This window comes from Natrix helvetica (assembly GCF_964273705.1).
Source record: "Natrix helvetica genome assembly, chromosome: 4".
In the NCBI taxonomy this organism is placed as follows: domain Eukaryota; kingdom Metazoa; phylum Chordata; class Lepidosauria; order Squamata; family Natricidae; genus Natrix; species Natrix helvetica.
The window spans coordinates 41,299,309-41,321,122 of NC_138550.1; the positions used below are offsets into that span (position 1 = coordinate 41,299,309).

Here is a 21,814-nt window from a genome sequence, read left to right on the forward strand (position 1 = left end):
CCAGTAGCAATATAGGCTCCAGGGGAACTTCCTAATGTGTTGCAGAGATGCATAAACCTATATTAGAAAGGCAAACTTCTATTACTATATCATGAAAACTACCTCTTCCTCGCCACCCCGCCTTCTTCCCTGTTGCTATCTTTATAGCATATAAGCAAGCGAGGATTAATAGAGTGGGTACTTTTAATGCAAAGGGGAGTACATGTGATTGTTCTAAAAATTAACAAAAATACACTTAGTCTAGAGCAGGAGTGTCAAACTCACATCGTCATGGCAGTGTCACGTGACATATTGGGACTTCCCCCCCCCCCTCTTTGCTAAACCAGTTTGGGCGTGGCCAGACCCTGATGCATCTGGCCCGTGGGCCAGGAGTTTGACATCCCTGGTCTAGAGTGTGGGTGTGGGCATGTATACTGTGTCATTTCAACATTTTTGCCTTCAATGTACACATTGGGGAAGTTCCTGGATGAGTACTCAGGGGGACTTTTTATTTTTATATGATGTGTAAAAAATACTTTACCAATTGTCGCAATTCAGAGACTTGTCACAGTATTGTCTTCTGTGTTACAAGTGTAACATTGTGTTACAACATTAAAACATCTTGGGATGTTTTAAAGAGCCAAAGTAGTGGGAAATTTATATACTACTAAAACTCTCCTGACTGTCACCTTTAACAGGACAAAAGGTACATCGTAGGTCAAAACTTTTTCAGCCAAGGTATCTCAAATGGAATAACTCGTATGATAACAGAAGCCATTATATCAGTGGGAATGAAATTTTTGGAAATTGTTGCCATTTCAGCATTGCACTGTTGCTATTTTGCATCACCATCATGCTTCTATACTCATGTGATCCTTATTTGCAATGTTCCTTGATATCTTCCCACAAATCAATGGGGAAGTTTGGGGAAAAGCCATGTGGCCATGGCTGACAGATGGACCATGGCAAGGAATTTGAACTTTCATACTCTGAATAGGTGAGAAAATATATCTGAAAGGATGACCAATAGATCACAGGTTATCTAACAGTTTATAAAAGTGATTATTGTAGTCTAGATAATTGCTTGGGAATTAGAATTATATTGGAATCTCTAATTTTCTTCATTATAGCTGATACTCACATCTTACTATAAATTGTGTTAAAGAAAATCTGTTGACATGATTGATTATTCTGAAGTGCTAGCTCCAAATTCTATTTGTTTACATTTTGGTGGGTAAAAATGAAAGCAAGTTAAAATGAAAGCAAGAAAAGAATATGGATAAAATAAGAAATTATTAAATTTCTTAAAATGGCATGCAAATAATGGAAAATGAAATACAAAATTATATCTTCTTGACCTTTCAATATATTTACGCCCTGCATATATATTGTCCTAAAATGTTTGGGAAGTTTTGCTTTATTTAACTATGGTTTTTTAATTGTATTATAAGAAGTAATACATTTTATTATCTGTGTATATATAATACTATCTATATAGTATTAAGTAGAGATTATTAACTGATGTTTTAGGAAATAAACTTAGGGAAAATGTTTATATAAATATTAACTATGGTTTCTAAAAGATGACTGTTAAGAAACATAAATTGCTTAAATTGTATATATACAGCTGAATATAGCATTGATAAAACAGCTGCAAAGTGCATTACATTATTTTGTTGTACAATAGCAATATGTATCATAAGCTTAACGCAACAGTCTCCGCTATAATTAATTGAACCATGCATTTCTCTCTCTCTTCTCCTCTATTACTCCACCTCCAAGTAACAAAGCTACAGGTCAGCAAATCAAAGCGGAGTATAGTTCTTGTGGCAAATAAGCCTATCCCTCTGAATTGCTCTGTCAAGTCTCAAACCAGCCCAGATTCTCATTTTGCAGTCCTATGGTATGTTCATAGACCCTCAGACACAGATGGGAAGCTCATTCTGAAGACCACTCACAGCTCTGTATTTGAGTATGGCACTTATGCGGAAGAAGAAGGGCTAAGGGGAAGATTGCAGTTTGAGAGGTCACTCTCTGGAGGTCTCTTCAGTCTGACAGTGCAGAGGGCACAGGTCAGTGACAGCGGTAGCTACTATTGCCATGTGGAAGAGTGGCTGCTCAATCCTAACCATGCCTGGTATAAATTGGCAGAGGAGGTTTCTGGCCGGACTGAAGTCACCGTCAAGTTACCAGGTAATATTTCTCAAGAGCTAAGCAGACTATGCTTAAATAGATGGGAATGGAAGGGCTCTGAAATCTTTGCATGTAAATAGTGCTTGGTTTCTCTTTTCTTTCCTGATCTTTTTGTTGTTGTTGTTGTTGTTGTTTATATGCCACCAACTCGAATATTGATTCGTGGCAACTTCCAACAATTTAAAAGGATATTTTTACTTTCTACTGGCTGGAATTAAAAGTTTGAATGCCAAGCAGCTTTCTACAGTAGACCAATGCATAGTTGGCCAGTCCTGTCAAGTTTTGTCTTGTAATAAATTTACTTTTCCTATCTCTCAATTTGTGGAATGCCAATCTATTAATTTATTTGTCTCTCCCTGATTCCATGGCAGCCTGCTATTTAATAAAACCACTCAGTAACAGCTTTCAGAAATGTCCTTGAATATAACAATCTAGGTTGCTGAATTTAGAAATAGAAGCATTTAGAAAACCTTCTATATTTTTAACCTATTTCCTACATCGCAGTATGTAGGGCACACAACCTACTGTCACTTAAAATATCTGTGTATCAGAAAAACATCACAAAACTTGAAGTCTGGATACTTGGCACCTTCTAGCATATTGTAATTTCAGTTCCCAGAATTCCCCAAAGCCATGCTTGCTGGAGAATTCTGGGGCTGCAGACAAAAATACAACTTGAGAATACCGGTTTTCAGATAGCTTTATAGTCATAAACATAGGATTAGTTTATGAGGAGGAATAGAAGCAGGAAAACGTCCAATCCATGGGGGAAAAACTTATTTAATTTAAAAAGAAAAATTGTCATAAGGGAGTTTATTGAAAGTTAGATGAAGATTATTAATTCTAGGCATTACGGTGTGTGAGCTGAAGATGCTTTATTTAGAGCAGTGGTTCTCAACCTGTATCTTTATCAGTATGCATTGAATCCAATTGGGCAAAAACTGTGCATCATCATTTTCAACCAAGGTACCTACATACCTTGCTAACTTGCAGGATGCATCCAAATTCCAAAACCTATGAACCTACTGCTGTGAAGTGAAATTTGACAATTTTATGAAACATTTATGAAACATTTTATCACATAATACAAAATGTCATGAAACATTTCCCATGGTCAACCCCTGATGTTTGACTGTTCTACATTGTTCAATATAGGCTAATTTGAAGGCAGATGCCTCTCTGAATATTTCCCTTAATTTTCACATAGATTAGAAACTCTGTCATTGTTGAAAGCAGTAAGGAATCTGGAAAGAAAGTATCTCTGGAACGATGACCCAAGGGCTTGGTTATTTTTTTTAGGAATATTTGAATCCAGGCCTCCCAGAATACAGGTGGCACCTAAATCGAAATGACTACAGTGGATATAGAAAGTCTACACACCCAAGTAAAAATGCCAGGTTTTTTAGATGTAAAAAACCCAAAATAAATCAGATCAGAATTCTTTCCACCTTTAATATAACATATAAGCTGTAAATAATTTAATTGACAAACAAACTAAAATCTCTTTGGTGTGTGTGTGTGTGTAATAACAATAAGAAATGTGAATCATGGGTTGTTCACACCTTCTTATAAGTAAGGATGTGGCTGAGAATTAGCTATTTATATTCAGACGGATGTTAAATAGTGAATACACACGACTCATCAAAACGGCTCCAATCAAGCCCACACAAAGTTCAAATATTCTGTAGGATTTTTCTGACATTTACTCAGTTGCCTCTTACAGCAAAAGTCATGGTCTGCAAAGAGCTTACAAAACCTCAAAGGTATCTCATTGTTGGAAGGTATCACTCAGAAGAAGGATACACAAAAATTACTAAGCCATTGGCTATACCATAACACATTGAAGACAATAATTAACAAATGGAGAAAACATGGCACAACATTGACATTATCAAGAACTGGATGTCCACCCAAAATTTATGTTCAAACAAGAAGAAAACTGGTCTGAGAGGCTGCCAAGAGTCCTACAGCAACATTAAAGGACCTGCAGGAATTTCTGGCAAGTAATCTCCCTTATTCTTCATTCTGGGCTGTGGGGTAAGGTATCAAGACAGAAGGCTTGTCTTATAAATAAAAACTTCCAAGCCCAGCTACATTTTGCAAAAATCTATGTCAAGTTTGACAAAAGAACAATATTTTGGTGCAAAAACAACACTGTGCATCACCAAAAGTACACCATACCCACATTGAAACATAGTGGTGGCAGCATTATGCTTTAGGGCTGCTTTTCTTTAAGTTGCAACTGGTGCTTTAGTTAAGATGGAGGGAATTATGAAGAGTTCCATATATTAATCCATTTCGGCACATAACCTTGAGGCCTCTGCTAAAATGCTGAAGATGAAGGAGAATTTTCAACATGGCTACAATCCAAAGCAATACCTCCAAATTAGCAAAAGGATGGCTTCATCATAAGATTTGGAAAAGTTTTAGAATGGCACAGCCAGAACCTGGACCTGAATCCAATTGAAAATCTGTGGGAGAATCTGAAGAAAGCTGTACACAGGATATGACCTTGCAAACTGATAGATTTGGAATGCTTTTGTAAGGAAGAGTGAGCAGAGATTCCCAAAGCAAGCTGTGCTGTGCTCATAGGTTTCTACGCCTATATTTCACATATGTCCTATGTTTTAACGAAGTATTAGTTTAAGAGTGTGCGTCTTTATGCAACCATGTTATTGTACATTTTTATTGTTACTCTGTTCCCTTTTAAAAGGGTTTGCTTTGTTTTTCAATTGAATTGTACAGCTTATGTGTTCTATTAAAGTTTGAAAGAATTCTGAAGGGATCTATCTTGGTCTGACTTTTACATTTCAAAAAACTGGCATTTTAACAGGGATATGTAGACTTTCTATGTTACCTGCGATTACAGATAATACATAAAAACCAACAGAGCAAAGTTGAATCTGTAGAATTGTAACTAATGTTTGGGCTGGTCTTTTTCAGTTAATAATTATTTTCTTGTATTTTCCTAGATAATCTGTTGGAAATCAACAAGAGCCAAAAGAACCTAACCATTTTAGAAAATGAATGGGTAACACTAGAATGTCTAGTCACTAACCGGAGCAGTCAAGCTTCCCAGTTATCTGTGGAATGGTATATGTGGAAATCTGGTGAGCCAGAGAAAGAAGCAGTTGTAAAGCTGACAAGGCAGGCCACTCTTTTATATGGAGAGTTAGCAACTCTAAATGGTTTGAAGAGCAGGCTGCACCTGGAAAGTCCTTTGCCAGGTCTATATCTTCTTACTGTCCAGAACATGACACTGCAGGACAGTGGGACCTATGATTGTCGAGTGGAAGAGTGGCTGCTAAATCCTACGAATACCTGGTACAAAAGGGCAGAAGATCTATCTGGGCTAACAACAGTTTTGGTGAAGAAGCCAGGTAAAGTATTTGTTTATTTGGGGAGTTGCTTCACAGGTGGAGAAAGCAGCTTAATTTCTGCTCACTGCAAATTACTCTATGAACTGTCTGGTTGCCCTGAATTAACTTACATGGATTTTAGTCAGCACATAGATTGACCAGTTGATTTATATCCCTTTGCTATAACACTAAGCTAGCAGTCACTGATTTTAGCTAATGTTAATAATGTGTCAGGCACAAGCAACCAAGCCAAACACCTGCAGAGTTCAAACTAACTTCCTTATTGTGCTCTACCCATAATAGAGGAATCTTTCCAGTCCAACAGCTTTCCCTTGGGAACAATTAGATAAAGCTCCAAGGAATTCAGGGAGGTTTGGTTCTGTCCCTTTTATGGTAGTGCAGTGAATCTAGACAACGTCCTCACTTGTTCTCTCCTGCCTGTCAGGCTAAGTGCTTCCCAACATAATGTGAAGAAAAATTCCAAAAACTATTATGCTTTTATGCATTTGTCGTCTTTAGAGGGGGGGGGGCGGAAGGCTTCACACATGAAACCACCACCACCCCCGGGCCGTCAAGATGGAAGGGCTGGGGACCGCTACTCTAAAGAATAGGGCCAAGCCACAGAATGATAACACTGAAGATAATATTGTTGGATGAAAAGAAATTCCATCATGCTTGGATTCATCTTCAACCTCGTATCTAGGGAAAGAAAATGAAACTTTAAGAAGAGAAAACCAAAGAAAAATACAATGTTCAGAATTTTAAACTTTTGTCCCAAATTTTCTATCCTCATACTTGAAGATATGAAAGAGGAAGGACTCAGTGTCACTACCAATTTAATGTTGCCTTAACTTGGACAGCTGTCATGAACTTTAAGGAATTGCTGACCGGTGCAGTTTAGTTTAGTTTAGTTTAGTTTATTGTCATTGCACATGGTAAAACAAAATTAAATGCCATCTTCAGTGTACATTATAATTATAAAAATAAAAACACAAACATACATCCTTTACTTTCTATATAGTTGAAATTAAAAACCCAATATTGCACTATACCATAGAATTCAATATAATTACTGCCCTGGGATAGAAGCTGTTTTTCAGCCTATTTGTCCTGGTTTTTATTATCCTGTACCGTCTGCTAGATGATAATAGTTCAAAAAAAGGGTACCCAGGACAAAATGGATCTTTAAGAATGTTTTGAACTTTCTTAAGGCAATGGGAGCTCAAAAGCTCTTCCAAAGAGGGAGAAGGCAACCAGTGATCCTCTGGGCAATGACTTTAACCCTCTGGAGTGCTGTCCTATCTGCCACTGTGCAATTGGCAAACCATACACAGATGCAGTAAGTTAAAATACTGTCTATGGTGCAGCGATAGAAGGTCATCAACAGTTTTTCATTCAATTGTTGTTTCCTAAGAAGTCTCAAGTAGTATAATCTCTGCTGGACTCTTTTGACCAGTGCTGCAATGTGAGTGCCCCAGGACAGGTCCTCTTTTATGATAACACCCAGAAACTTAAAACTGGCCACTTGCTCCACTCAGTCTCCATTGATAAGCAAGGGCTGGATGTCTGGTCTATTCCTTCTGTACTCCACTATAAGCTCCTTGGTCTCATTGGTGTTAAGGACCAAGTTATTGTCTCCACACCACAAAGGCAACTGTTCCACCTCATCTCGATAGGTAGACTTATCTCTCCCCCCCCCCCCCCGGAGATTGGTCTCACCACTGTTGTATCATCTGCACATTTAGTAATAGTATTACTAGTGAGTGGAAATGCAATCATGCACATAAAGAGTATAGAGTAAGGGACTCAACACGCAACCCTGGTTGCATTTATGGTAGATGTTTTCTGCCTTATATCTGAATAGCTGCCCAATCGTAATCCTGACCCTTGAGGCTTACTAAAAGAGTATGAAATGTAGTTTGAAAAATAATATAATACAGTAGTACTATATTTAAATGCACTTCAGGTAAAGTTGCAACAGTCTTTTCCATTTAAAAATGCATATGAAATTTTTCTTCCCTTGTGTGTGGATTTGAAGCTGACAAATTATTAAAAGATCTTAGTCTTGCGTATAAAGCAAGGAGACAATGCAGCCCCCCAAATTAAATGATTGCTTTCAAGTGGAAAGTTTAACTGAACTGCTGGCACTATTTTCTATGATGGAATCTTTTTATATTACACAAAATGAAAGCACAAAAGAAAAATTTAATAGATAATAAATGGATAACTTTTACACCCTACATTAATACTTTATATTTCAATGCTTGTGATTTACATAAAAAATGGAAAGGTGAAATTTTGTCTGTGGAATATGCCACTCAAATCAGTGTATTTGCTCTTAACAAACTTTACATAAACCTTCTGTGATTCCTCAAGATTTATGCCTATGAAATGTTTATAATATAGTTTCTAAATATCAGCAGACTGAATAAGAAAAGGGCTACAGTTCTTGTTGATGAGTATCTGCACTCTGAAAAACTTGCCAGCTCTTGAGACAATGTGAAAATATTTGACATTCTTGCTAAAGAATTTTTCCCCCAACTGTTCAGGATGGAGAAGGAAAATATATGGGTCTCTAGAGTAAAAATGCCTCAGGCTATAATCATTGTGATGCTGCACACATTAAGAGTTAAGCTTTTAGATTTTCTTTTTGGGCAAAATGTTTTCAGATAGCCTGTTAGCAGCATCCAGCAATATGAAGGAGAGTAATCTAAGGCAGAAACCTTATGACTTCTTCTGAGCTATATATAAAGAGAAAGGGGGGGGGGGCGTTCTTTTAGTACTTTAAAATTTCCGCAAGTTTTTAAACTCACTAGCAGAATGTAGAATCTAGATTCTGCTAGTGAGTTTAAAAACTTGTGGAAACCTGTCAAACTGGCGACCCATAGGCCGGATGCGTTATGCACGGGCCACGCCCACCCCATCTCTGCAAGGGCAAAAACCATCACGATATGTCACATGACACAATCGAGTTTGACACCCATAATCTAAATGGTCTTCTTGAACTTAGTTCTATTAATTTAGTTCTGTAAGTACTGCCTTCTTCCCAATATTTCAATAACTATTGTTCTCTAATAAGCATCCTGAGAATGGATAAGTATCACCTTGAAATTCCAAACTGCATTCTCAATTTTGTACTTTTTCTTTGGAAATCAATAATATGAGAAATCATTTTCATTCTTTTGTTGTACATTATCATCATTTGCTGGTAATTCTAGCTCTAAAATTTTCTTTTATGTCACATACCATATTTTTTGAAGTATAAGACACTTTTTTTCCTCAAAAAAGAGGCTGAAAATCTGGGTGCGTCTTATACATCGAATACAGTATTTTTTGCCTCCCAAAGCCCTGACCCCTTCACCAAAATGGCCATGCATAGCCTTATGGAGGCTTTCATAGAGCTCCTGGGGCTGGGGAGGGCAGAAATGAGGGGGGGCAGTCCCCACGAGCACTCTATAAGCCTCCATAAGGCTATGCATGTAATATTTTGACAAAAAATGGACCCGTTTTCGTGAAAAACGGGCCATTTATTGCTCGTTTTTGGGGGGCCCAACCTCTCAGGAGCACTCTGCAAACCCCCCAAGGCTATTCATGCCTCTCTCTCTTTTTTGTTTTTTGAAAAAAGGGTCCGTTTTCACAAAAAACAGGCCATTTTGGGGAGTTTTGCAGAATGCAAAAACTTTTTTTCTTTTGGAAAGCTCTTTAACTGATGGATGAGAATTAGACTGATCAAATGCTGTGCCAGCAGAAACAAAGTCTTAGGGGCTGCAGATTGTCAGCATTTTCCTTCTCCAGCACATGGATAAATACACCTGGAAACATCTACCTACCTACCTATTCTCTCTACCTACCTACCTACCTCTCTCTCTCTCTCTCTCCATCTACCTACCTACCCTCTCTCTCACCCTACCTATGTACTACATTTCTCTCTCTCCCCCCTACCTACCTACCTACCTACCCTCTCTCTCCCTATCTATCTACTGTATTTTTCTGTCTGTCTGTCTATTTCTCTCTCTCTATCCCTCTACCTACCAACCTACCTACTCTCTCTCCCTATCTATCTACTGTATTTATCTATCTCTATTTTTCTCTCTCTATCCCTCTACCTACCTACCTATACACCCTCGCTCTCCCTACCTACATATTGTATTTCTCTATCTCTATTTCTCTCTCTCCCTCTCTATCCCTCTATCTACCTATCTACTTTTTTTTTTAATTTGCCTCTTCAAAACCTTGGTGCGTCTTATACTCTGGTACGTTTTATACTCTGAAAAATACGGTAATTGTTTCTCTTTATGGCTTCCTCTTATATAATTAGATACGGGTGAAAAAGAAAATTTATGAAACGATATTGTGGAATTCTTTGCCACATTAAATGTTACCAGAAATCTTCCATTCCAGTCTTTGAGTAATCTTATTCCCGTCAGGACATTTTAAAAAGCCTGAATATGTTCTTCTTTGTCATATTTGCCTCATGGGCACATTCCATTGTCCAACATTTGTTTTCTTAACAATCTCTTTCTTGATTATCTGAAAGTTGGCAGTACACCCTTGCAGCTTGTTCTGTACCGTGCATTTTTTGATCTCCTGGTTTCTATGCCAAGAAGAGGAACAAGTCTTTGCAAGCCAACCTAAATACTGGGTCTCATTTCAGGTAAACTGTATTCTGAAGGGAGGGCCGTTCAATCAAAAAATTCCAAATTTTCCTTTTCAGCATTGGCTCATGTTCCGTACAATTAGAGAAACTAATTGGCTAATTTATATGTCTTCAATATCTTCAGATGCCTCACTGCAAGTGGATGCAACAATAGCCAACCTCACAGTGCCGGAACAAGAGCATTTCCATTTGGATTGCAACATTTTGTCACCTACCAGCCAGGATTCCCGTTTTGCGGTGACATGGTTCATCATGAAGAATAAAGACCGAAGTGGACAAACTGGTCACAAGAATGAAGAAGATAAAGAGGCCTTGTTAAGAGTAGGCCAGGATTTCGTCTTTAGCCGAGAGGCCAGCCCTTGGGAAGGGAGACTCCGTTTTCAAAGACTTTCAGCCATGTTCTATCGACTGACTGTGTTGCAGGCAGCTACTTCTGATGCTGGCAATTACTCATGCCATGTGGAAGAGTGGCTACCTGATCCCAAGGGAGTATGGTACAAACTTACAGAAGAAGATTCTGGTCTTATAACTGTTTATGTGCAAGATACAGGTAAGATGATTCGGGTATTTAATGGATAGGAATGGGACTTGTAAAAATTCAGCGAGAACATAGCTTGAGAATATTTTGAAGGAATCTATATTAAATCAAATGTTTTCAGAATATTAGTTAATGAAAACGATTGCGTATCACAGTTATTTCCAACCCAGTAAGGTCTGCCCATTTTTTCAATGTTGATTGCAAGTAATGTATGCCATCCAGAATAAGCAATTAAGAAAAATAACTAAATGATATATCCTAAAAATACGGGTGGAAGTTACAAGTTATGCTGGGTGTAATGTATGAGCAAATTACAAGATATTCAAAACTATGTCACTCTGGGTAATTTAAATGCGTTTTAGATTTTTTCTGAAACAAATTGAAGAAAATTAGCACTGCAGGAGCACTGCAGAACGATCTCTGGCCCTACAGGTTTCTAGCATCATTACACCTGTTGCATATTAACGGGAATAGCTACTTTTCTGCATCAAAATGTCGTGCAAATTGAGCATTTGCTAGCTTAGAAGTTTCCCCATTGTAATGCAGAGCTATGCAACTTAAGATCCAGGACTATGTACACATGCCAAAAGCATTAAGACCAAACTTTTGTTTTGCCATCAAACTTAATTTGTTTGGCATGAGAAAATAACTGTGTACATATGTATTAACTGTCTTACTAAGGAGCTCAGGGCAGCTTCCATGGAGAGCTTCCTTCATTAAATCAATTGGGTAAGAAAATCACTGATTTAAAATCCGCTAGTGAGTTTCCATTAGTAGAGGTGTAGTTGAATCTCTGTCTCAGGTCCCAGTTCACTATACTATCCTTATTCTCCACAGTCTCTGATATATATTTTTTCTTAAAATTACAGGTATGGTACTTTCTCAAAAACAGAAAGATTATGGCTCAGAGATCAAAAGGAATCAATCCATGACCTGTACATAAGGCAATTTATACTCATTTTTAGTGACTGAGACATACAGTTGCTAAATTTGAATAGTGTAGTAAAGAAAACATTTTGGTTAAAAGAATTCTATTCACACAGCCTGATTTTATCCTAACTTGATATATTGCTTCTTAATAGTTGTTTACAAGGGGAGGTTTGGTCTAGCGGTGAAGGCTCTGGACTAGGTGCAGAAAGATTCCAGTTCTAGTCCTGCCTTTGGCACAGAGACCAGTTGGATGACTTTGGGCCAATCATTGTCTCTCATACTAAGACAACAATAGATTTCTTCTGCAGATGTTGCCAAGAAAATTGTGTGGATATTAAAACTGGAGTTTGTCCATATAATTACCAGAAAATCAAGATTGACTTAACAAACACAGATGCAGGCACACAAAGGCACAGACTCACAGATGTTTAGTATATACAGAAAAAAGAAATGTATTGATTTGAAAGTTTATTACTACCTTTTCACTCTTTTTTAGGTTCCTCTCTGCAGTCTGTTATCTGCAACAATGACTCCCTGTTCTACTTCGTGTTTTTTTATCCCTTTCCCATTTTTGGCATTCTCATCATCACCATTCTGCTGGTGCGATTCAAAAGCCGAAATTCCAGCAAGAATTCAGAAGGAAAGAACGGAGTCCCTTTGTTATGGATCAAAGAGCCACACCTAAACTATTCCCCCACGTGTCTGGAGCCTCCGGTTCTCAGCATTCACCCAGGAACTATTGATTAAATGGCAGAGCCCTAAAAGAGGTAAAGCTGCATCTGAAACCCAAAGGAGGTCTATTTTGTCGTATTTTTATTCACCATCTAAACTTTTGGATACCAGCTTACCTCTGCTACACTCACCTTTGGGGCTAAAGGAGCCTGAACACCCCAGAATGCCTGTGAAGAACCAGCCAATTGCTAAGGGGGATAGAATGTCCATTTGTTCGCTGTATATAATGACTTTTCATACTGTTTTCCTTTTCATCCAGTGTCATCATTTGTCTTCTGGGCTGTAATTCTGTTGCTCAAATATGTATTCTTGTATTATGCAGAGGATAGACTCCAGAATGTATTGATTAAGTTGGGCTCTGTTTGTGCCAAAGTGGGGCACTTTATTTTGAGTAAGCTTGTTTTATCAAATGGGCTTGTTTCAGCAGCTACATGTCCTTGGAGTGGACCAGAGAAACTGCATATTGCTTTTGAGAAATGAACCTAGGATCACTCCATACTACATATTAAGCAGCATTGTTTCTGCCATCTAGGTCTGGATGTTTCTTATTACTTCAGGACTGAAAATGCATATGGGGGAGGGGCTTTGTTTTTAGCTTCAAAAAGAAATTACAATCCATCAAAGGAAAACTTTGATTTCCCCACATAGAATTGCCTGTCTAATTCTAATGACCAAAAAGACCCTGGTTTAAATATGCTCCACTATCACACTTAGAGATTGCAGCAGAAAAAAAAATAGATCCTAATCTTGACCAAAGTTTAGGAAGCAGTGCAGAAGTAACTGCCTCCTTGTGTGGCCTGGCACTGTAATAACTGTGGAATGTTGAAACAGAGCAGAGAAAGGGCTGACATACTGACCAATTTCTGTTTCTTACAAATGTTGCGTCCAGCTGCACTGTCTACACAAAGCAGCTTATATCAGGCAAGAAGGGGTATGAATGTTCTTCCTTCCCTCCCATATATGTATATGCTGCTTTGTTATTTCAGCTTTATTTCTTCAGGTATACTAACCGTCATCTTCATTCCACCAGCCTTGCATAAACCACAGTAAGTGAAAACATGCTGGGCTAAGAACTGTTGTTCTTTCTATGAAAGGCACAGCATTAAGAGACCTTGGTTCAGTTCAGGTGGAATTCCTACTTCAAGTCAAGAGCTCTTTCCATGTGCTGTCCAGGAAAATGCTTGTTATACATGACAGACCAGATCTCTTGTGCCCTGATTTTAGCTGCAGAGACAGGGAAATTTTAAAACTTAAAAGAAAAGTATGTTTACTGTCTTCCTAAAAGTCTTCCTGGCACAGCTGGTTGCTAATTTTCATAAAACAGGTGAATCTGTATGATTCATAGTGTCAGCGGTACATGCCAGCATGTTATGCTGCCTTGACATGAAGGTGGTTGATCAGTGGTAAGAAGATAGCAATACAGCAGGTTTTTTTTCCTTCCTGAAGAGTGAAAACTAATAGTTTTGCTAATTTGTCCTTATTAAAGCAATTTGTGGGAATAACAAACGTGATGAATGGTGCTTTAACACCAAGGCAAAGGTTTTCCTTATGTCAAGAGAAATGCCCGTTATACTAATTTTGAGCAGACTTTCTCAACCTGGTGTCTCCGAGATGGGTGGAGACTACACTTTGCATAATTCCCAGCCAGCAAGGCCTTTGGTTATGCTGGCTAGAAATAACAGATTTGTAATAAAACACATCTAAAGGACCTTAGGTTGAGGCAGATGTTCTTAAGGGGGGAAATATTGATTTAAGCTCTGAGGTTTTTAAAAGTGATTCCCATCCTTGCAACATTCTAATAAAGCACCCAGAAAGTTCCCAGAACCAAATCTGCCTCTGCAAAACCTTAATCTTATATAATGTGCAATTTGGAAAAAAAAATAGTTTTAGTCTGCCTGCCTATACTGTCAATTCAGAAGAGAGGGGATTTAAAAAGAAAATGAGACACCTACACACACACACACACTCAAAAGTTCCTAGCTTCTCTCTACGGTTCTGTTGATATAAAACATCTTGTACATATACTGCTGGAGGGCAGGAGCGGTAATTGAGTTAAGGTCTTAAAAAGGAAAGGAGGCAGTGGGACAATCCGTGCCCTAAACAACCTTGTTTCTTATCTTTGCATTGGAAATGTTTTCAACTGACCTAGTAGCATTAATGCTTCCCTACCAGCAATCCTCCTCTGCACGCCTGCTTATGGAAAGTTATCCCACAGCGACATCCAGTGGCTAGCTCTCCAATCTGTGGACTGTGGACTCTTGGGAAAGTATATGGATGTCATAAAGCCTCTTAAATAGTGGAAGAATTGTCCCACAAGCAGCACCAAGGATCACTTGCAAATGACTTTTCCATTGTGCTGCCAAACTGATTACCAGTTCAGAATGGGCTTTCTTTTTAAAACATGGACACCGCCTGCAAAAAGCTTTCACAAAGCTTTTTGGACCACTCTTTCTCTACCCAGAGAAAAAGGAACAAGCTACCTTTGCATGATGTGAGAAAATGTGTTTTTTATTATTATTATTAAAGAGAAACTTTGTACCATGTTGCACTAAATGTTTTATACAACACACATGCAAGCTGTAGTAAACTGTGTTAAAATGGTGATTTATTGTCCTGTGTTAATGGTTTTGAACAGTTAACAAAATTTTTGTCCCAGCTATCAATGTGCTGTTTATGTCAAGTTGGGTGTTCAACCACAGCAAGCCACAATGTTCTTGCTCTTACCATGGCTTGGCATCACTGGCATGGGCACACAACATAAGCATTGAACAAATGCCTACAGTGACTCATTTGTACAGAAGAATGGATTTCACTGGTTTGTTCCCCTTTCATCCTGAAAGCTAAGATTATAAAAATATAACTTTGCTGGAGCTTAGCTATAATGGCAAAGGGAAGATCTGCTTTTCCATAAAGATTCAACAATGCTGAGGAAGGAATGGGAATCTAAGCTAATGTAGTAGTATATTATTGGAGTTATGCAAAATATCTCTATGCTTGGCAATTGTTTATCATTTGTTCTTCCTTAAGAGATTGTCCTTAAAATACACAGACTTTTTTTAGTCTGAGAGCAGTTTGTTTTTCAGTAGAGTAGAGGGAGGGGTCACTCGAGGGTTAACACAGCCTGATTGGTCCATTAGACTGAGAGAAAACTTCTTAACCTTCTGTCTCTCCAATTGGTTCCCAGTTTCCTCTCAGTCTTTTGGTCCAAGCACTGGGTTGTTTGGTTCCTTAGATAGGAAAATCAAGTAAATCTCCTTAAAAAAAAATTTCCCTTTTTTCTAGCTAGTGTAGTACTTCGATTTGGAACATTGGCTAATCTAAAACTTAAATTGGTGGCTGCACCCAGACAGACAGCTTAGTTCTGTCCCCAGCGGTCAGGGAGAGCCCCGTGGGGCAATCTACCTGCTCCCTGTCTGCGGGCTGGGTGTCCTGGTCTGATTCCCGGGTTGGCAGGCATGCCAGGCGACCCCTGCAGCTTCGTGCGCCATTTTTTTTCTGCCACCCGCAACGCGCCTCACGAGGCCAAAGATTGCGCCGAAGGAAAGGGGGGCTTTAGACGGGCAGCGGCGCACGAATCTAAGCCGCCAGGCTCTGATCGCCTTGCCGGCCTTCTCGCAGCTCCTGCCCCTTCATTTCAGGCCGCGCGGCTATTTTAAAGGACTCGGCAGATTCAGCAGTAGGGCGAGCCATGAGGAGGCTAAATACCGCGGCCGCCCGAAGAGGAATGGGCGTGAGGTTCCGGCGGCCATTTTGAGGGCTGCCACGTGCGCCGGGCCTTCTAGCCCGCTGGTGCACTTTATAGGCTGAGCTGACCAGCAGCGCTGAAGCCTCGTCGTCCCCGCAGCCTCGCTGAGGGCGCGCCAGGGACCTACTATGTGGCAAGACCAGGCAGCAGCAGCAGCCACTCTTCCACAGGCCCAGGAGGGTTCAGAGGGCCTATTGACTGGACAAGTGAGTGGGGCGATGGCGGCGCGTTCGGAGTCAGCTCAGGCTGCTCCTACCCTGGCCCAGGACGAAAGGGAGGGCCCATCTGACCAACCCAGGCCAGATCCTCCTCCAAACCCATGGCTGAGCAGAGGCCTTCCAGGGCCACTGAGAAGGACGAATTGAGACGCCTGAAGGCCTTAAAAAAGACCTTGGCTAGGGCTGAGAGACAGGCCCAGTCGACCAGGCCCAGATCTAGGTCCAGGTCCCCTGTTGAGCCCATTCCTAGTCCTTCCCCCCGCCCCGTAGGGGGTTCAGTCCCTCTTCCCCTTCGGTATCTCCTTCCAGATCATACCAGAGTCTCCTTCCCTTCCAGATTCCCCGGGTGCAGTTGATATGGAAGCTGCAGATCCCATGGAAGGTTCCTCCAGATATTTTTCTCCAAACAGTGGCCCGGCCCCTCAAGGCCCACACCATGGCCAGGAGGACATGTCTGACCTAGATCATCTCCCAGAAAGCTTAAAGAGACTTATCTCAGATGCCATTACTCGGGGCATTGCCCAAAGGGACAAGGGGCCTTACCATGGCAGGGCCCACTCCTATCATAGGTCCCAGCTCAGAGCCTCCTCTCCCTCCTTGGTTAGCAAGGGTTCCACCAGGGGGGTAGATAACCAAAATGATATGGGATTCTCGGAGGATGAGGACTCTGCTCCTCCAGACTCCCCCTCTTCCTCAAGTCTTCTGCCCCGGCCATGTTCAAGCCCTTGCTACACAAGGCCAGAAAGACCACCAAAATTGGGACAGGGGACCCCACAGTCCCTCCTCCCAGGGATCCTGACATGGCCATGTTCTCTAACATGGCTACGAACAAGGAGGAGATCCCTGCTCCTCCCGTTTATGGAAGTGGTAAAAAATCAGTGGGTCCGGCCGTCCAACTTCTCCACTCCAGGCAGCAACGACCGTCGTGCCTATAAGGTAGAGCAGGCCTTTGCCCAGGCTCTTCAGCTTCCGGTCATCGATACTCCTATAGCGGTCCTTGTCTCGTCCTCTCCCGTGGTGTCTAGGGATGCGGCGGACAAGATGAAGGCGGAAGACAAGCGGGCCGAATTAACTCTGCGTAAAAATTTTAACGCCTCCGCATGGGTGGTCAGGGCAGCAGCCGCAGCATCATACTTTAACCGTACCACGGTGATGTGGCTCCGGCAGCTCCAGGATCGAATTCTGATCCAGACCGGCTCCACCAGGACATCACGAAGATCCTGGCCGCCTCCCCCCAGTATTCGGCCGACGCTACACTGGATGCCGTTAAGTTCACTTCCAGTGCTCTTGCCACATCTGTCACCTCCCGTCACCTCTTGTGGCTCCGCAGTTGGCAGATGGACAATTAAGCAAAGTGGAACTTAGCTGTGGCCCCCTACGTGGGCCCCAACCTTTTCGGGGCGGCCCTAGACCCTATCTTGGTGGAAAATAAGGATAAAAAGAAAGTGATGCCTTCCACCACCAAGAACGAAGCCCGCTCCCATCCTTACTGCAGGCCTTCCTTTAGGGCCTCCGACCACGATCACCAGCAGCGGTACCAGTCGTTCAGACAGGACAGACAGTTTTCACGGTCTTCTTATCAGGACCATAACCGCTTCCAGCCCCAGTCCAAATGGCTCTTTTGGGGGGGCGGCCGCCCCTTCCGCAGAGGGAAGTGACTTGAATCCGAGTCCCCCCATTGGCGGCCGTCTGGAGCTTTATGCAGACCAGTGGAATGGGATCACCACAGATGCCTGGGTCAGGGCCACGGTTCGGTATGGGTTGAGGCTGGAGTTCCTCGCCTTCCCTCCCGAGATTCTTCAGGACCTTTCCCACCTCCAGGAATCTGGAGCACCGCCGGCTCATGGATCTCGCCGTAGCTCACCTGCTCGAGATTCGGGCGGTGGAGCCCATTCCGGTTTTGGAACGCGGGAGGGGCCACTACTCAAATTTCTTCGTAGTCCTGAAGAGCTCGGGGAGTTGGAGGGCCATTCTGGACCTCAAACATCTGAACCAGTTCCCAGTTTACAGGCACTTCAAAATGTCCTCCCTCAGATCCATCCTTCAGGGCATCCGACGGGGGGATTACCTGGCCTCGGTAGACTTGACAGAGGCCTACCTCCATATCCCCATCCTTCAGTCCCATCGCAAATACCTTCGGTTTTCCCACAGGGACAACCACTATCAATACCGGGCCCTTCCATTCGGCCTGGCCTTGGCCCCCCGCACATTTACAAAGGTCCTCGCGGCATTGGCAGCTCACCTGCGCTCGGTGCCGGTGAGACTCCAATGCTACCTGGACAATGTCCTAGTCCAGGCAGACTCCCTTCCCAAGGCAGAATCAGATCTTCACCTTACCATCCACTGGCTTCAGACCCTGGGGTTCTCTGTCAACTTCCCCAAGAGTCACCTGTCCCCGTCCACGCAGATCCTCCACTTAGGGACAGTCATAAATTCGGTGACAGGGATAGTGCAGTTGTCCCCAGAGCAGCTGGCCAGCCTACGTCAACTAGTAACTGCAGTCAGAAGAAGAAGGTCCGTTTACATCCTGACCTTATCCCAGCTGTTAGGCAAGATGGTATCGTGTATAGGGATAGTTCCCTGGGCCCGTCTCCACCTACGCCCGCTACAGTGGGCCCTGATTCCATTCCAGAAGAAGAGAATGAGCGACTCCTTGAGGTCACTTCGCCTCCCGGCAGAAGTTAGAGCATCCCTGCGGTGGTGGCTGTCCCCAGCCTTGCAGAAGGGAGGCTCGTTTTGGGAGCTGCACAGAGTAGCAGTGACGACAGACGCAAGCCTCTTCGGCTGGGGAGCAGTGATAGGCTCCAACATGGCCTAGGGACGGTGGACTGCCTCAGACCTCAGCCACAATATAAACTGGTTGGAGCTAAAGACTGCGAGACTGGCCCTTCGTCATTTCAGTCATCATCTGCGGGGTCACCATGTCCTTCTAACGGACAATGTCGCTACGAAGGCACACGTGAACCATCAGGGGGGTACCCACTCCCGTGCCCTTTGGCGGGAGGCGCAGACATTGAGCTTGTGGGCAGAGAAGGATTTGGCCTCACAAGTGGCGGAACATATCTCGGGAGTGTCCAACCACCAAGCGGACTGGCTGAGCCGAGCGACCCTGGACAATGGCGAGTGGCAGCTAGCGCCCGATCTGTTCCAGAAGATCTGTCAGTTGTTCGGCACTCCCCTGGTGGACTTGTTTGCCTCCCCCAACAATTCCCAGCTGCCAAGATTCTTCTCCCAGTTCCAGACTCCCACAGCGGAGGGCACGGATGCCCTCAGGAGCCGATGGCCGCCAGGCCTTCTTTATGCCCTCCCTCCCCTTCCCCTCATCCCAGGAACGATCAGGAAGATAGTGTCAGAGAGGGCCCTCGTCATTCTGCTCGCCCCGTACTGGCCCAGGAGACTATGGTCCGCGAACCTAGTCCAACTTTCAGTGTCCGCGCCTTGGAAGGTCACTCAGGAGATCGCCTTGTGTCAGGGGGTCCTGGTTCATCCGGAGCCCCAGTGGCTCCACTTAACCGCCTGGCACTTGAGCGGCGCCTGCTGAGGGAGGCACAGCTTTCCTCGGGGGTTATAGCAACCATTGAAGCCTCTAGGTGGCCATCCACCACCAGGATCTATAACTCTACCTGGGTGGTGTTCGCAAAATGGTGCTCTTCCCTCGGCCTCAACCCCTCCAGAGCCACGGTGCCAAATGTCCTGGAGTTCCTACAGAAGGGGTTGGAGGATGGCCTGTCCCATAATCCTGCGTCGACAACTGGCTGCCTTGGCTACTGTATTAGGGGGGGAGGCCTCCCACACGCTTTCACATTCTCCCCTTGTGAAGCGTTTTCTAAAAGGGGTGGCGAATATCAGACCTCCGCCAGTCCACAGGTTTCCGACTTGGGACCTTCCCCTGGTACTTAAGGCCCTAACAGAAGCCCCGTTCGAACCCCTTCGAACGGTTCAAAGGTGCCTGCTCACCCTTAAGGTGGCATTCCTGGTGGCCGTTACCTCGGCCAGGTGCATATCAGAGTTGGGAGCGCTCTCGTCTCGGGACGACCTCTGTCTTTTCCACCAGGACAGGGTGGTCCTTCGCCTCGATCTGGCGTTCCTCCCAAAGGTGAATACTCCCTTCCATAGGGCCCAAGAGATTGTCTTACCTAACTTTTGCCCTAATCCATCCCATGAGAGGGAGCAATTGTGGCACAGGTTGGACGTCCGCCGCGCTCTCCGCATTTACCTAAGGCGGACGGAGGGCGTCCATAGAACAGAGGCACTCTTTGTGTCTTTCCAGCCGGGGTCTCTTGGGACTAAGGTTTCTTCCTCCACCATTGGTAGGTGTGTGCGACAAGCCATAGTAGCGGCTTACGAGGCCGCTGGTCAGGTTCCCCCTTCAGGTATTACGGCGCATTCCACTCGTAGCGCCGCTACCACTGCAGCTTGGGCTACCAGGTCTCTGTTTGAGGGCATCTGTCGGGCAGCTACTTGGGCTTCCCCGACTCCTTTTATTCGCCATTATTGGTTGGATGTTTACGCCTCGGCCGAGGCGTCATTTGGCTGGCGGGTCCTGCAGCGGGTGGCGGCTGTCCCTCCCCCTGGGCCCCAGTCTGCCCTCCCTGGGATGTAGCTTAGGTATGACCCTCGAGTGACCCCTCCCTCTACTGGAAAAAGAACGTTGGTCTTACCTGAACGTGTCTTTTAAGTACAGTAGAGGGAGGGGTCACATCCCGCCCTAGTTAGTTAGACAGGGGCCGGGTGGGGGGGAGGGCCGGGCGGTTCCCGGTTCTTCGTGTGTTTAATTTCAGATGCTGACCTTTGCCATCGAGGAAACTGGGAACCAATTGGAGAGACAAAAAGTTAAGAAGTTTTCTCTCAGTCTAATGGACCAATCAGGCTGTGTTAACCCTCGAGTGACCCCTCCCTCTACTCTACTTAAAAGACACGTTCAGGTAAGACCAACATTCTTTCTAGTGATTAAAGCACCAAGCTAGAAACGATGAGACATGAGTTCAAATCCCACTTTTACCATGCTGAGTGGTCATTGAGCCAGTCATTGTCTCTCAGCCCAACTCACCTCATAGGGTGTGTATTTTGGGGAAAATAGGAGAATAAGTTCACTGGCTTATGTTATTCGTAAAAATAATAAAGGCAGGATACAAATAAATAATCTATGAGCAACATATCTTCAATACAACTAGGCCTATTTCAGAATTCCATTTGGTTGAATGAACAAAGTTTGAAAAATGCTAAGCAAAACTTAACTCCTGAGGCCAAGTTGTAGTTCACTGCTTGCAAAGATGTCAGTCAAAAGTACACAGAGTGAATGTGTATGTATGTATGCATATCCCGCCTTTATTATTTTTTACATAACTACATTATTTGTACAAATAACTCAAGGCAGTCAATGCATCCAACACCCCACCCTCCTATTTTCCCCACAACAACCACCCTGGGAGGCGAATTGGTCTGAGACAGTGACTGGCCCAT

The 21,814-nt window shown here is 43.1% G+C and overlaps 1 protein-coding gene across 1 annotated transcript in view; it reads left to right on the plus strand.

Moving 5' to 3' along the window:
- The window catches only part of IGSF3 (immunoglobulin superfamily member 3), a 118,582-nt gene extending 104,637 nt beyond the window's left edge, over positions 1-13,945 (plus strand). Inside the window, exons 8-11 of the mRNA XM_081951257.1 lie at positions 1,762-2,172; positions 5,145-5,552; positions 10,313-10,738; positions 12,153-13,945. Coding sequence (XP_081807383.1) covers positions 1,762-2,172; positions 5,145-5,552; positions 10,313-10,738; positions 12,153-12,403 — 1,496 coding nt within the window. The 3' untranslated portion in view covers positions 12,404-13,945. The remainder of the gene's footprint in view (positions 1-1,761; positions 2,173-5,144; positions 5,553-10,312; positions 10,739-12,152) is intronic.
- The last annotated feature ends 7,869 nt before the right edge of the window (positions 13,946-21,814 follow it).